Source organism: Spermophilus citellus, assembly GCF_964194105.1.
Source record: "Spermophilus citellus genome assembly, chromosome: 4".
Lineage (NCBI taxonomy): Eukaryota > Metazoa > Chordata > Mammalia > Rodentia > Sciuridae > Spermophilus > Spermophilus citellus.
The window spans coordinates 136,420,980-136,433,629 of NC_138185.1; the positions used below are offsets into that span (position 1 = coordinate 136,420,980).

Consider the following 12,650-nt stretch of genomic DNA (forward strand, 5'->3'; position numbering starts at 1 on the left):
CGAACGCTCGGCGCGGGTCGATGACATCACAGGGCGTTCCCGCCCGGGCGGAAGCCCTGGGAGCGCATCCCAGGCTAGCTTGGGTCTCTGGTCTCCACCAGCCGGGACTTCTTCCTACTGAGCTGTAGGAAGCGAGTCCCGGGGTCCCTAGTTCTCCAGAGGCTCTCAGGAGCGCCTGGCCTTAGCACAGTTGCAAAAGCAGCAGAACTTGGTGGTCTGTTTTTCTTTCTTCCTTGCCACTCGGGCTGGCTCCCAGAATCCTGGGATCGGCTGGAGGTGACAGCTGGGGCCGGAGACCCAAAAGGAGGTTGACGGGGTGACTGTGTGCCTAGGTTGGTCGCTGACCGCTGCGCTTCCTTCCCGCAGGGACCAGAGTCTTGGTGATAGGATGGGAAATAGTGCCCTCCGCGCTCACGTAGAAACGGCGCAGAAAACTGGTGTCTTTCAGCTTAAGGACCGTGGACTGACCGAGGTGAGATGGGAGAGATAAAACCAGGGAGAGGGACGGCGGGGGCGGAGAAGCTAATCCGTGAGGGCTTCTTAACGCTATGAACCCTTTCTCCAGTTCCCCTCAGATTTGCAGAAACTGACAAACAACCTTAGGACCATAGACTTGTCCAACAACAAGATAGAGAGCCTACCGCCTCTGCTGATAGGGAAGTTCACTTTGCTGAAGAGCCTCTCCCTGAACAACAACAAACTGAGTATGGCGTTTGCTCCTGGGAAGTTTTTATTAGTGATCAGAAGTTAAAAAGGGTGGATTTCTCTTGCGTCATTATGAAACTGTTCAGAGGGCTCACGATGCAGAATGACAAGAGTCCTTGAAACTTTCTACCTCCACTGCAAGGTTTCTTGGGTTATATGATGATTGATCTTTGGGATGTGATGTAAGCAAAATAGCTCATTTAAAAGGGAAAATGGAATGGGAAAGGGAGGCTTTTCCAAAAACTCACAAAATTGTTGTCGAATTGTGCCTCATCCCCCTTGTAAAAGGAGCCCATTGTATTCAGGAATGCTCCTGCATATTGATGGCACACTCATCTTCTGAAGACCATGTTGGTAAAATTTAATACCTAAAAGTGGTGCATGTGGGAATTCTGTTTTAACAAGAAGTGAAGCAGACTGATATAGAGTCTTTGTAATCTTTATCAAACGTGTTTTTTCAGCTCTATCAGATTCAGGTTTTTAATTTTTTTCTTTGCTAGATATTCTACCTGATGAATTATGCAGTCTGAAAAAACTAGACACTCTAAGCCTAAACAACAATCACCTGAGAGAGCTGCCATCTACCTTTGGGCAGCTTTCTGCCCTCAAGACCTTGAGCCTTTCTGGGAACCAGCTGGGAGCACTACCACCCCAACTTTGTAGCCTACGGCACCTAGATGTGGTAGATCTCTCTAAGAACCAGATTCGGAGTATACCTGACATCGTGGGGGAGCTGCAGGTCATCGAACTCAATCTCAACCAGAACCAGGTCTAGAACTTTAGGGTTTTTTTTCTAGCATATGTTTGGGTTTCTGGTCTCCTAATAAATTGTTGTTCACAAAACTGTGATCATGGAGTTGACTATCAAAGGATAGATGAGAGATATGTACCATAAACCGAACCAGTTTCAAAGCCCAAAGTGCCATGGAGTTAGTGGGGACTAACACTGGGTGTGTTTGCTGTCTAGGCTTTTTGGGGAGTGCGTAGCAGGTAACACGGTAAGGGTAATTTCAAAAGTCAAACTACTAGCCAGATGTGGTGGCATATGCCTATAATCCCAGCAACTCAGGAGCCTGAGGCAGGAGGATCACAAGTTTGTGACCATTTTGGCAACTTAGCAAGACCTTATCTCAAAAAAAAAAATTTTTTTTTTTAAAGAGGGATGGTGCCAGGCTCGGTGGCACACACCTGTAATCCCAGAGGCTCTGAAGGGTGAGGCAGGAGGATCTTGAGTTCAAAGCCAGCCTCAGCAAAAGTGAGGGGCTAAGCAACTCATGAATTAAGTTCTTTGAGATTATCTCACCTTTTCCTTGAGATTATGGGGAAAATATCAGTTAAACTATAGGTATTAGTTGAGGACTTGCTACACATTGACCTCTGCTGATGCCTTAGATAATGCCTTAGACCCACTGACTTTAGTATATATAGAGTAACCTGGGGAGCTTGTTTAACAATATCACTGGGCCTTTATCCTTAGTGTTTCTGATTTATGAAGGATGGGATGAGATCTAAGGATGTTGTTTCACTCAATGATCCAGGTGATGGCCTGAAATACCAAGTAGTCAATAGAATTTGGTGACTTGGGCTAGATGTAGCTCAGTGGTAGAGCACTTGCCTAGAATGTGCCAGCCCTATGAAATTTGATGAATTTGAGTATTTGATGAGCCAAACAGTGAATGAGTCAAAGACAATTGTTTGGTATTGAGTTTGAGGGCCTAAAGGAATAGTGGTACAATTGAATGTGCTGGGTTGATTATGGTGAATCATTCAACAAGAAATGCTTTCCTGAAAGTGGGAAACAGAAGTAGAATAGAGATGAGTAAATATGTATGTAGAAAAAAACATTTAGATTATTAAGTAATTCAAAAATGAACTTCCTGGGCTGGCGATATAGCTCAGTTGGTAGAGTGCCTGCCTCACATGCACAAGTTCCTGGGTTCAATCCCCAGCAAAACACACACACACACACACACACACACACACACACACATACATACACACAATGAATTTCATAGGAAAAAGTTGAAAGAGAATATGAAATATAAAGTATTAGGGACTGCTGCTTGAAAATGTCCATAAGGAAAAAGGGAAACCAGTAATCAGGAATAATTCAAAAGATAGGAAGAAAAACCAAGTACTTATGTACAAGAAGTGGAACAGGGGCTGGGGATGTGGCTCAAGCGGTAGCGCGCTCGCCTAGCGTGCGTGAGGCCCGGGTTCGATCCTCAGCACCACATACAAACAAAGATGTTGTGTCTGCCAAAAACTAAAAAATAAATATTAAAATTCTCTTTCTAAAAAAAAAAAAGTGGAACAGTCAAATGCAATAGAAAATGATGGATTCTTGGCTTTGGCAATAAAGTAGTTGGTATATTTTTACACGTGAAAGGTTGGCAGATTACAGGTAACTTTTTTGTTTAAATTTGTGTTAATTCTCAAAAAGCCACTGGTAACTTCAAAAAAGCATTTTATTTTTAAAGTGGAGGACTAGTAACAGAAGGTCTGTAACTGAGGCTTCTGTGGTGAGTAGGTAGTGAGAAAATGGAGGTGGTAAAAGAACTGGGACAAATATCAAGGTTTTTGTTTTTGTAATGTAGTAAAAAGTAACCATTAGAGGGCTTGTGCTTTTTCCTATTATTGTTTTGTTATTCAATAGATATCTCAGATCTCAGTAAAGATATCTTGCTGTCCTCGCCTTAAAGTTCTTCGCCTGGAAGAGAACTGTCTTGAGCTCCGCATGCTTCCACAGAGCATCCTCAGTGATTCCCAGATCTGTCTGCTTGCTGTGGAAGGCAATCTTTTTGAAATAAAGAAACTTCGAGAACTAGAAGGCTATGATAAGGTATTTATTTGTGTGGTAGCATACTTCTGCATTTCTAGTTACTAACCCAGAGAATGCTGAGGTAACCCACATGAATACTTTGTTCTTCCCAATTTTGAGGGTGGTTCTAAGAATTGGCAAAATGATATTGTGCCAAAATGGCTTTCTTTATAGACAGCTTATTGCAAATCATCTTCTGATATGTTTCATATTAGAATACAAAAAAATTTAGAACTTAAACCATGTGCTTTAAATTATTAGGTAGGTTTAATAGGAAATGGACCAAATCCAATAAAAGACAAAATTGCAGGGTGGGGGGAGCATGTAGAAACCTAAGTAACAGATAAACTTATATTTACTCATGCCAAAATACCATATATATATATATATATATATATATATATATATATATATATATTATTCTTTCATGATTTTTAGTACATGGAGAGGTTCACAGCCACCAAGAAGAAGTTTGCATGATGTTCTCCAGGACCATGGGAACCTTACAGGACAATGATATGGAAACTCTGTTGGAATCTGGCTGAAGCTAAGACTCTTGTTGTTGTCAAGGATATCTGCAGTAAGGAGATGACACTCCAGGAGATTGTTTCGCTCAAAGATCTCTTTTCCTTTTCAGGGCTATCTCAAACAAGCTAAAAAAAAAAAAAGGTGTCAGGAGACAGGAAGAGTCCTCCATTTTGACTCATGGATAGAGCAATGGACAATGCTTATCTTCAAAACCATCATTAGTTTGGCTTTAAGAAACCAATAGCTAGTTGCTATTTATATGGTGAGTAGGTGCTGCCTGGTAACAGAATAGCTCCACACCACAGCTTGAGATTATGTTTAGTTTCAAAGTGTGAACTTCCATAAAAGTTAGTTGTCATTCCACCTAGGTGTTAACACTTTATATTTTTATCAAATTCATATTTGTGAGTTGCTATGGTTACTCTAAGGATTTATTGTTTTATTCTAGTCCATCAGTTTAGTTGTCTATACTTAGAATTTAGGATGCACATAAATATGACTGTTTGTCTTGGTTCAAGTGTGCTTTGTCAGAGAAGCACCTACACAACACTAAGAGAGGTTCCCCAAGGCTGCAGTAGCAAATCCTTTACTATTGCATGTGCCTTATTGGTCGAGGGCTCTGAAGAGCTAAAAATGTATATGCAACACTTATATGATTTAAAAAATGATTTCAATAATCAAGATTTTCCTGAAGCTTTGTTAAAAATTATGTCTTATTTCTGTAATCTTTCCCCTTTTTGTATTTATAACTCTACTAATCAAATTACCTTTAAGAAACCATTGCTACAATATTTTAAAACAAGTTATGTTTATCAAGTTTATTCTCTGAATGAGAGAATATACTAAATAAAGAATTTTTAATGATCTTTGACTGGAAGCAAGTTTAATTCTTTAAAGGAAGAAGACAACTTTAAAATGTAAAGGGTCATTTGTTCTCTGAAAGTAAATTAGGGAGAAATGTTTCATGTTCTTGTTCAGGTTTCTTAAGTAATGAAATGCCTTTATGTGACTGATAATTAACATTTTGGAGTACTAGAACCATGCTTATTAACAGAACCTGAAAGTATAAAAGTAGCAGATTTCAGATTGTCAACAACATGAACATTTGAACAACTAATTTTGGTCATTTTCTCAAGTTTTATCTTAGCCATGGATATATTGGCAGTTCTTAGTAATGGTTAAACCTTGCTTAAAGGCAAGAAATCATAAGAGCTTACTATTTATGGGGCAATGTCTCTGACTTTAAATTTTGTCTGGGTATTCTCTATTTCCCATGTTATTTTCTCCTTCTCAGATAGGGGTTGCCAATTTATCAGTATCAATTGAGGAGCTGTTCCCCACCGACAAACCCCTAAACCTTAATGTTTATTATTCTTACCTGATCCATTGAATGATTAACTTTTCTCTAAATACTTTAAATTTTTAACAAGTTAAATGTATCCATTTAATGATTAGCATTCTCCACCCCTGTAAGAATCAGTGACTACCACCCTTCACAATTTGGATACTTTATTTTCAGATACCCTCTTTTACTCTCATTTGCCTATCCAATCATATCAGATCATTCTGCTCCTTAAACCCATGCTGCATTCTCTCCTCTGCCTTTATGTTGTTTGCTCTGTCAGGAATGCCCCTATTATGCTCCTTCTTCCCTATGTCTAAGCCTCTTCTCTAAATCTAATTAACTGTTCCTCCCATCTGCTACTATAGCACTTCTCATATTCTATATTTATCTTTCTTGCTAGACTAAACCACTTGAGGTCAGAGAATTTATAAAGTAATATACCCAGAGTTAATAGTGAGCAAGACTTAGACTAAAATATGAACTAAGAGTAGTCTGATTTATAGTCAGAGATCCTGATTCTATCTTGGCTACCAGCCCTAAGTCACTTATATTTTTTAGAGCTTGGCTTGGAAGTCAGTGGTATATTGAATAAGATCATGGGCCTTGGAGTCAGAACAATTTAGGTTTGAATCCATAAAAGGCTGCCATTTATTAGCTTTTTGAGCAATTTACTCTCATCTGTAAATATGAGAGTAAATATAACATTCTCAAGTATGTTATAAGATACATAAAAGCACTTGGTATAGTGCCTATGACAAAGTAAGTAATCAATAAATCATAACATTTATCTCATCTATAAGGCATAAAACTAAAATTTAAGTTGTTTAGGAATGGGCTTAAAGCTGCCATTAAAAAGATAAAAAATAACTAGGGGATAAGGCATTAGAGATTATCAGATATATATAATATATATGCATATATATCAAGATATGTATGATATGTATGCATATCATATATATATATGTGTGTGTGTGTGTATCTGATATGAACTGGGATAATCTAGAATTTTAGTAAGAGTAACCTAAAGCAAACAGCTTTTTTTAAAATTTTTGTTTGTTTTTTAAAGCACTGAGGATTGAACCCAGAGATACTCACCACTGAGTTATATCAACAGTCCTATTTTTTTTTTTTTTTTTGAGATGGAATCTTCCTAAGTTGCTGAGGGTCTCACTAAATTGCTAAAGATGGCCCTGAACTTATAACCTTCCTGTAAGCCTTCCAAGTAGCTGGATTACAGGCATGTGCCACTGAACCCTGTGGGAAAACAGCCGTTTAAAAAGTTAAGTCTAAGTACACATGAGTATAACATGTCTGAGATACAGAGTTTAACAGGAGACTCATAATCCATATGTGACATAGAAAGAAAGATATAGAGTTGAAGTATGGAAACAAAGGATAAATTAAAACTAAATAAAGAAAAAAAAATAGGCCCAGTGGTAAAGGATAAAAATCTCTGTCATTACAAGACTGGAAACTTGAAGGAGATTACTGTTAAAAAAAAAAAATTAAATTCAGTAGGAGATACTGTTTTTTTCTTTTTCCTATATAGTTATAAATTAATATCATGTTTAGGGTTACATAACTAGTAAATGATTTAATCAAAATTTGGACCCAGGTGATCACACTCTAGAGCTTGTGTTAACCTTTCAAAAGTAATGGAAAAGGGCTGGGGTTCTGGCTCAGTGTGTTGCCTAGCATGTGTTAGGCACTGGGTTTGAATCTCAGCGCTACATATAAATAAATATATAAAATAAAGAGTCTCAGCACTGCATATAAATAAATATATAAAATAAAGATCCATCAACAACAAATAAAAATATTTTAAAAAGTAATGGATGGGGCTGCGATTGTGGCTCAGCGGTAGAGTGCTTGCCTAGCTCGGGCAGGACCCGGGTTCAATCCTCAGCACCACATAAAAATAAAGGCATTGTGTTGTGTCCATCTACACCTAAAAAATAAATATTTTTTAAAAAAAAGTAATGGAAAAAATGTTCACAGATGGTGTTATTGGAGAAAACCAAAAAAGCCTTTAAGTTAATAGCTTCCATTTCTAGTTCATTATGGGCCTAATTTCTAGGACTCTTACTTCTCACCTTTCTCAGTAGCAGAAGCTGTAGAAAAGTTTATAACCTGGGATCTATGAGTAGGTTTTCAAGATATGCATGATTCACATTCATGTGTTTAGTTCTCTGGGGAAAGGGGCTGTGTTGTCTGTCATCAAATTCACAAATGGATCCTTGACCAAAAAAGAGCTCTATTCTAGAGAAAATAGCAGCTATCATTCATTAAATTCCTACATTTACTAAGCACTATTATAAGGGCTTTAAAGGCATTAAACTCTATGCTTTGCAATTTTATGAGGTAGGAATCATTAATCCTCATATTCAGAAAAGAAACTAAGGCACAGGAACAGGCTAGAGTCACCACAGCCAGCAAGAGCTAAAGTATAAATCCAGACAATTGGTGCCTTAACATGCACTTCAAACCAATTATACTGTGGGAGCAGTACAGTGGTATCCTCCAAATTATTTCCTTCAGCCAAAACAGTGTTTAAAAAAAAAAAATTAGTGCTTTTAAGAAGGGCCCTTAGTGTATAGTACAATCTCCACTGTTTTACACCTTACTTTACACATTCACTTTCACCTGGCAAACTACTCTTTCTGACATGGAGCACTTTTATGAGGGAGGACCTAATTGAGTCTTGCTTTATTTAAATATCTCCCTCTTCACCCTTTGAAAATTCCTGTTAGTTGTATCTTTTCCAGTATTGGGTTGTTCTTTCCCAGAAACATCTGTTTAGTCACTGATAAAAGTGAGTGCAAATGAATGAGACTAATAATGATTACATTAAATGCATCACAGAAAGGAAAGTTCTGTTAATATTTCTAATAGAAATTGGAAAAGAGGGGCTGGGGTTATAGTACAGTGGTAGACCTAGCGCTCACCTTGTATGTGTGGGGCCCTGGGTTCGATCCTCAGCACCACATAAAAAAATAAATAAAATAAAGGCATTGTGTCCAACTACAACTAAAAAATTAAAAATAAAAGAAATTGGAAAAGAGCTAACAGCAGCTTTCCATTGGTGTGCTTCTTGACTTATGGACCTTTGCTTTATTCAATTTGTTAAACAGCAGCTGATGAAATTACTGTCCACAAAATAACAGTCACAGAAACATGTTACCTATCTTAAAGAACAATACCATTAATTAGTTACAAAGTTTAATTATGAGAATCAAGCAGTGGCTATTGGTCAAACCAATCCATATCCCCAGGTTCAAAGTGTGCAGAGGCTAGTTTTTAAATAAAGGTGACAAATCCAATTAGATTCTCACAAAACTGTTCAGGATTTACATCAACTTGATTCTGGTCATAGTTCAATACACAAAGCTAAAAGAATGACAGTGTAATCATCAATAATTAAACCAAATGTAATTTTCCAAACCACTTTTAGTAGGGCAGAATAAATTCTAACTTTTAATAACTGTATAAAGCTACATAACTACATAACTATTTTTCTGAGATCAAAATAAAATTCCTTTTTCCTATCTAAACATAATTCTTAGCATTGAGGTAAATCTGAATTCACATGATATATTTTATCAAACTTCCACAAAAATTTTAAGCCCTGCTTTTGAGAGAAATTCTCAAATTACATATATGTATTTACATATTCTTTTCTTCAAAGACTAATGACAAATTTATGAGATTAATAGGCCTGTAATGGGACCATGATATTATTAATAATATGAAAATAAAAAGCCACTCATTTATACAAAGTTCCTGAATGTGCAATATGAAATAACAAAATCTCTGTATATAAATGAATCACTAAGAGTTCAGAAACTGAGCTCACTTTAACGAAAACTGATTATACTCTTTGGAGCAGAGGTTGCAAAAATAGTGATGTATGACAAAAATATTGTATATAAAAGCTACAAAATTAAGCATTAGCCTTAATTGGCAAAAATTGCAACTTAAAAACTAAATCCAACTAGATCTTTACTGTGGTTATCCAACTTGTTTGTGGCTTTTACTGAAATGATGACCTCTCATCTCTCATTCTTCACCCACCACAAAACCAAAACCAAACCAAAAAAACACCTCTATAGCTCCCTTCTTCATGGCTGTCTTTGGCAATGCTTCAGAATCTTGAAAACAAAAGAAATTGCTCAAGTAAATGAGAAGGAAGAAAACAATATGTGTGATGTATGAAAACCAATCTAAGAATATGAACTGAGAAATAAAATACTAGAAGGAAGGATGAGCAACAGTCTACCCTCAAACAGGAATTAAAAAAAAAAATCAAAAAATCAGGCAAGCTGTCTCTGGCCCTTTTTCCACATTATCTCCAGATTAGAAAAGTATGGAACCAAAATATCAAACTCTGAAAAGGTAATGATTTAGGAGGAGGAACTGAAGTAAATAAATGATAGAGAAGTACAGCAGTAGCTTTAGCTGTCAATGAGTTTCTTTGCTCTGACATTGGCATTGTCAATACGATCTTTGTTGGTGTCAGCCTGAAAAAAAGAAAAAGATATGAGCATTACTTCACAAGGTAAGACATTCTAATAAAAGTGAAATTTAGGCTGGGTATGTTGCTTAGGAGTAGAGCACATGCTTTGTAAGTACAAGCCCCAAGGTTCAATCCTCTGGACCCAAAGAAAAGTTTAATCAACATACTGATGAAACTCAAGAAACACTTTAAGTCACATTACAAAACTCATTTAAAGTAAGAAGTGACAGAATATAAAATTGATTTGGAAAAATCCTGGGGCTGGGGATGTGGCTCAAGCGGTAGCGCGCTTGCCTGGCATGCATGCGGCCCGGGTTCGATCCTCAGCACCACATACAAACAAAGATGTTGTGTCCGCTGAGAACTAAAATAAATAAATAAATAAATTCTCTCTCTCTCTCTCTCTCTCTCTCTCTCTCTCTCTCTCTCTCTCCCTCCCTCCCTCCCTCCCTCCCTCCCTCTCCCTCTCCCTCTCCCTCTCCTCTCTCTTTAAAAAAAAAAAAAAGATAGGCCACTTTAAAAAAAAAAGAAAAAAAAAGAAAAATCCTAATGCACAGAACTTGCCAGTATTTCATCAATTCTATTACATATTTTTTTCATAGTTCAACCCATCTGAAACTAGGATGCATCTTACAATCAATGGCAGTTTCTTCTTTTTTTTTTAAGACAGGGTCTCACTATGTTACCCAGGTTGGCCTTGAACTCCCAGGCTCAAGTGATCCTCCTGCCTCAGTCTCCAGAGTAGCTGGGACTACAGGCAAACACCATTATGCCCAGATCTTCAATAGCATTTTTCCCCCAATAAGATGTAAATAAATTTTAGTAAATCATGTAGCTAGAAAGTGGAGACAGTAGATTTTAACCCAAGCATATAAATTCAATAGAAAGCATCACCAACAGGGCTGAGGATGTGGCTCAAGTGGTAGCGTGCTTGCCTAGCATGAGTGAGGCACTGGGTTTAATTCTCGGCACCATATACAAATAAAAATAAAGATATTGTGTCCATCTAAAACTGAAAAATATTTTTTAAAAAAAAAGAAAGCATCACCAACAGACTAGACCACTTGGAAGTCAGAACCTTAGACAATGAAGATAAAATATGTACTCTTGAAAGTAGAGTTGACCATGCAGAGAAGATGATAAGAAACCATGAATAGAACATCCAAGAATTATGGGATAACATGAAAAGACCAAATTTAAGAGTTATCGGAATAGATGAAGGAGCAGAGATACAAATAAAAGAATGCACAATCTTTTCAATGATATAATAGCAGAAAATTTCCCCAACCTAAAGAATGGAATGGAAAATCAAATACAAGAGGCTTACAGGACCAAAATGTACAAAATTACAGCAGACTCACGCCAAGACACATTATAATGAGAATGACTAACACAGAGAATAAAGATAAAATCTTAAAGGCTGTGAGAGAAAAAAAAATCAAATTACATATAGGGGGAAACCAATTTGGATTTCAACTGATTTCTCATCCCAGACCCTCAAAGCTAGGAGGTCCTGGAATAATTTTATTTCAAGCTCTAAAAGAAAATGGATGCCAATCAAGAATTTTATATCCAGGAAAATCAAAGTTTCAGAATTGAAAATGAAATTAAAACATTCCATGATAAACAAAAATTAAAAGAATTCACAACTAGAAAGCCTACACTTCAGAGCATTCTCAAGAAAATACTCCATGAGGATGCAGTGGAAAAAAAAAGTAAAAACCAGCAAAGGGAGGGTCTACACTAAACAGACATTCAACCAAACCTAAGAGAAATCAAAAACTAGAAATAAATCAAAATGACAGGGAATACAAATCATATCTCAATATTAACCTTGAATGTTAATGTCCTAAACTCATCAATCAAAAGACATAGACTGGCAGATTGGATTAAAAAGCAAGACCCAACACTATGCTGTCTTCAAATAATTCACCTCATAGCAAAGACATCCACAGGCTGAAGGTAAAAGGATGGGAAAAAACCTTATCACTCATATGGATTGCACAAACCAGCAGGGTTTTCCATTTTCATTTCAGATAAATTAGACTTCAAACCAATGTTAATCAGAAGAGAGAAAGAAGGACATTTCATACTTCTTAAAGGAAGTTTATATAAGCAGGACATAACAATTATAAATATTTATGCCCCAAACAATGGAGCATCTATGTACATCAAACAGATCCTTCTCAATTTCAAGAATCAAATAGACCACAATACAATAATACTGGGTGACTTTAACATACCTCTGTCACTACTGGACAGATCTTTTCCAACAAAAACTAAATGAGGAAACTATAGAACTAAATAATACAATCAATAATTTAGACTTAACAGACATATATAGAATATTTCATCCATCAATGAGCAAATATATTTTCTTCTCAGAGCACATGGCTCCTTCTAAACAGACCATAAGCAACTCTTAGTAAATACAAAAAAACAGAGATAATAAATACCCTGCATTCTATCCGACCATAAGGAATGAAATTAGAAATCAATGATAAAATAAAAAGTAGAAGTTACTGTAACAAATGGAGACTAAATAATACACAATTGAATGATGAATGAATAGTAGAAGAAATTAAGGATGAAATAAAAAAAATTCTTAGAGGTAAATGAGAACACTGATGTAACATATCAAAATCTTTGGGACACTATGAAGTCAGTACCAAGTAGAAAGTTTATTGCATTGAGTACATTCCTTAAAAGAAGAAAAAGTCAATAAATAAATGACCTAA

The 12,650-nt window shown here is 36.5% G+C and overlaps 2 protein-coding genes across 4 annotated transcripts in view; one reads left to right on the forward strand and one right to left on the reverse strand.

Moving 5' to 3' along the window:
• Positions 1 to 5: 5 nt before the first annotated feature.
• LRRC57 (leucine rich repeat containing 57) lies at positions 6 to 4,257 on the forward strand. 2 transcript variants are annotated; one of them, XM_081289611.1, is made up of 6 exons: positions 6 to 124; positions 367 to 472; positions 566 to 704; positions 1,206 to 1,474; positions 3,362 to 3,547; positions 3,965 to 4,257. In XM_081289611.1, the coding sequence occupies exons 1-6, from the start codon at positions 21 to 23 to the stop codon at positions 4,004 to 4,006; spliced, it is 846 nt and encodes a 281-aa protein (XP_081145737.1). In that variant the 5' UTR covers positions 6 to 20; the 3' UTR covers positions 4,007 to 4,257. The 2 variants fall into 2 exon arrangements, with proteins under 2 accessions (XP_081145737.1, XP_081145736.1); XM_081289610.1 differs by lacking the exon at positions 6 to 124 and adding an exon at positions 130 to 276.
• Positions 4,258 to 8,811: 4,554 nt separating this feature from the next.
• Positions 8,812 to 12,650, reverse strand: part of SNAP23 (synaptosome associated protein 23) — a 39,112-nt gene continuing 35,273 nt past the window's right edge. For both annotated transcript variants that reach the window (XM_081289616.1, XM_081289615.1), the window contains one exon: positions 8,812 to 9,916. In XM_081289616.1, coding sequence (XP_081145742.1) covers positions 9,851 to 9,916 — 66 coding nt within the window. In that variant the 3' untranslated portion in view covers positions 8,812 to 9,850. The remainder of the gene's footprint in view (positions 9,917 to 12,650) is intronic.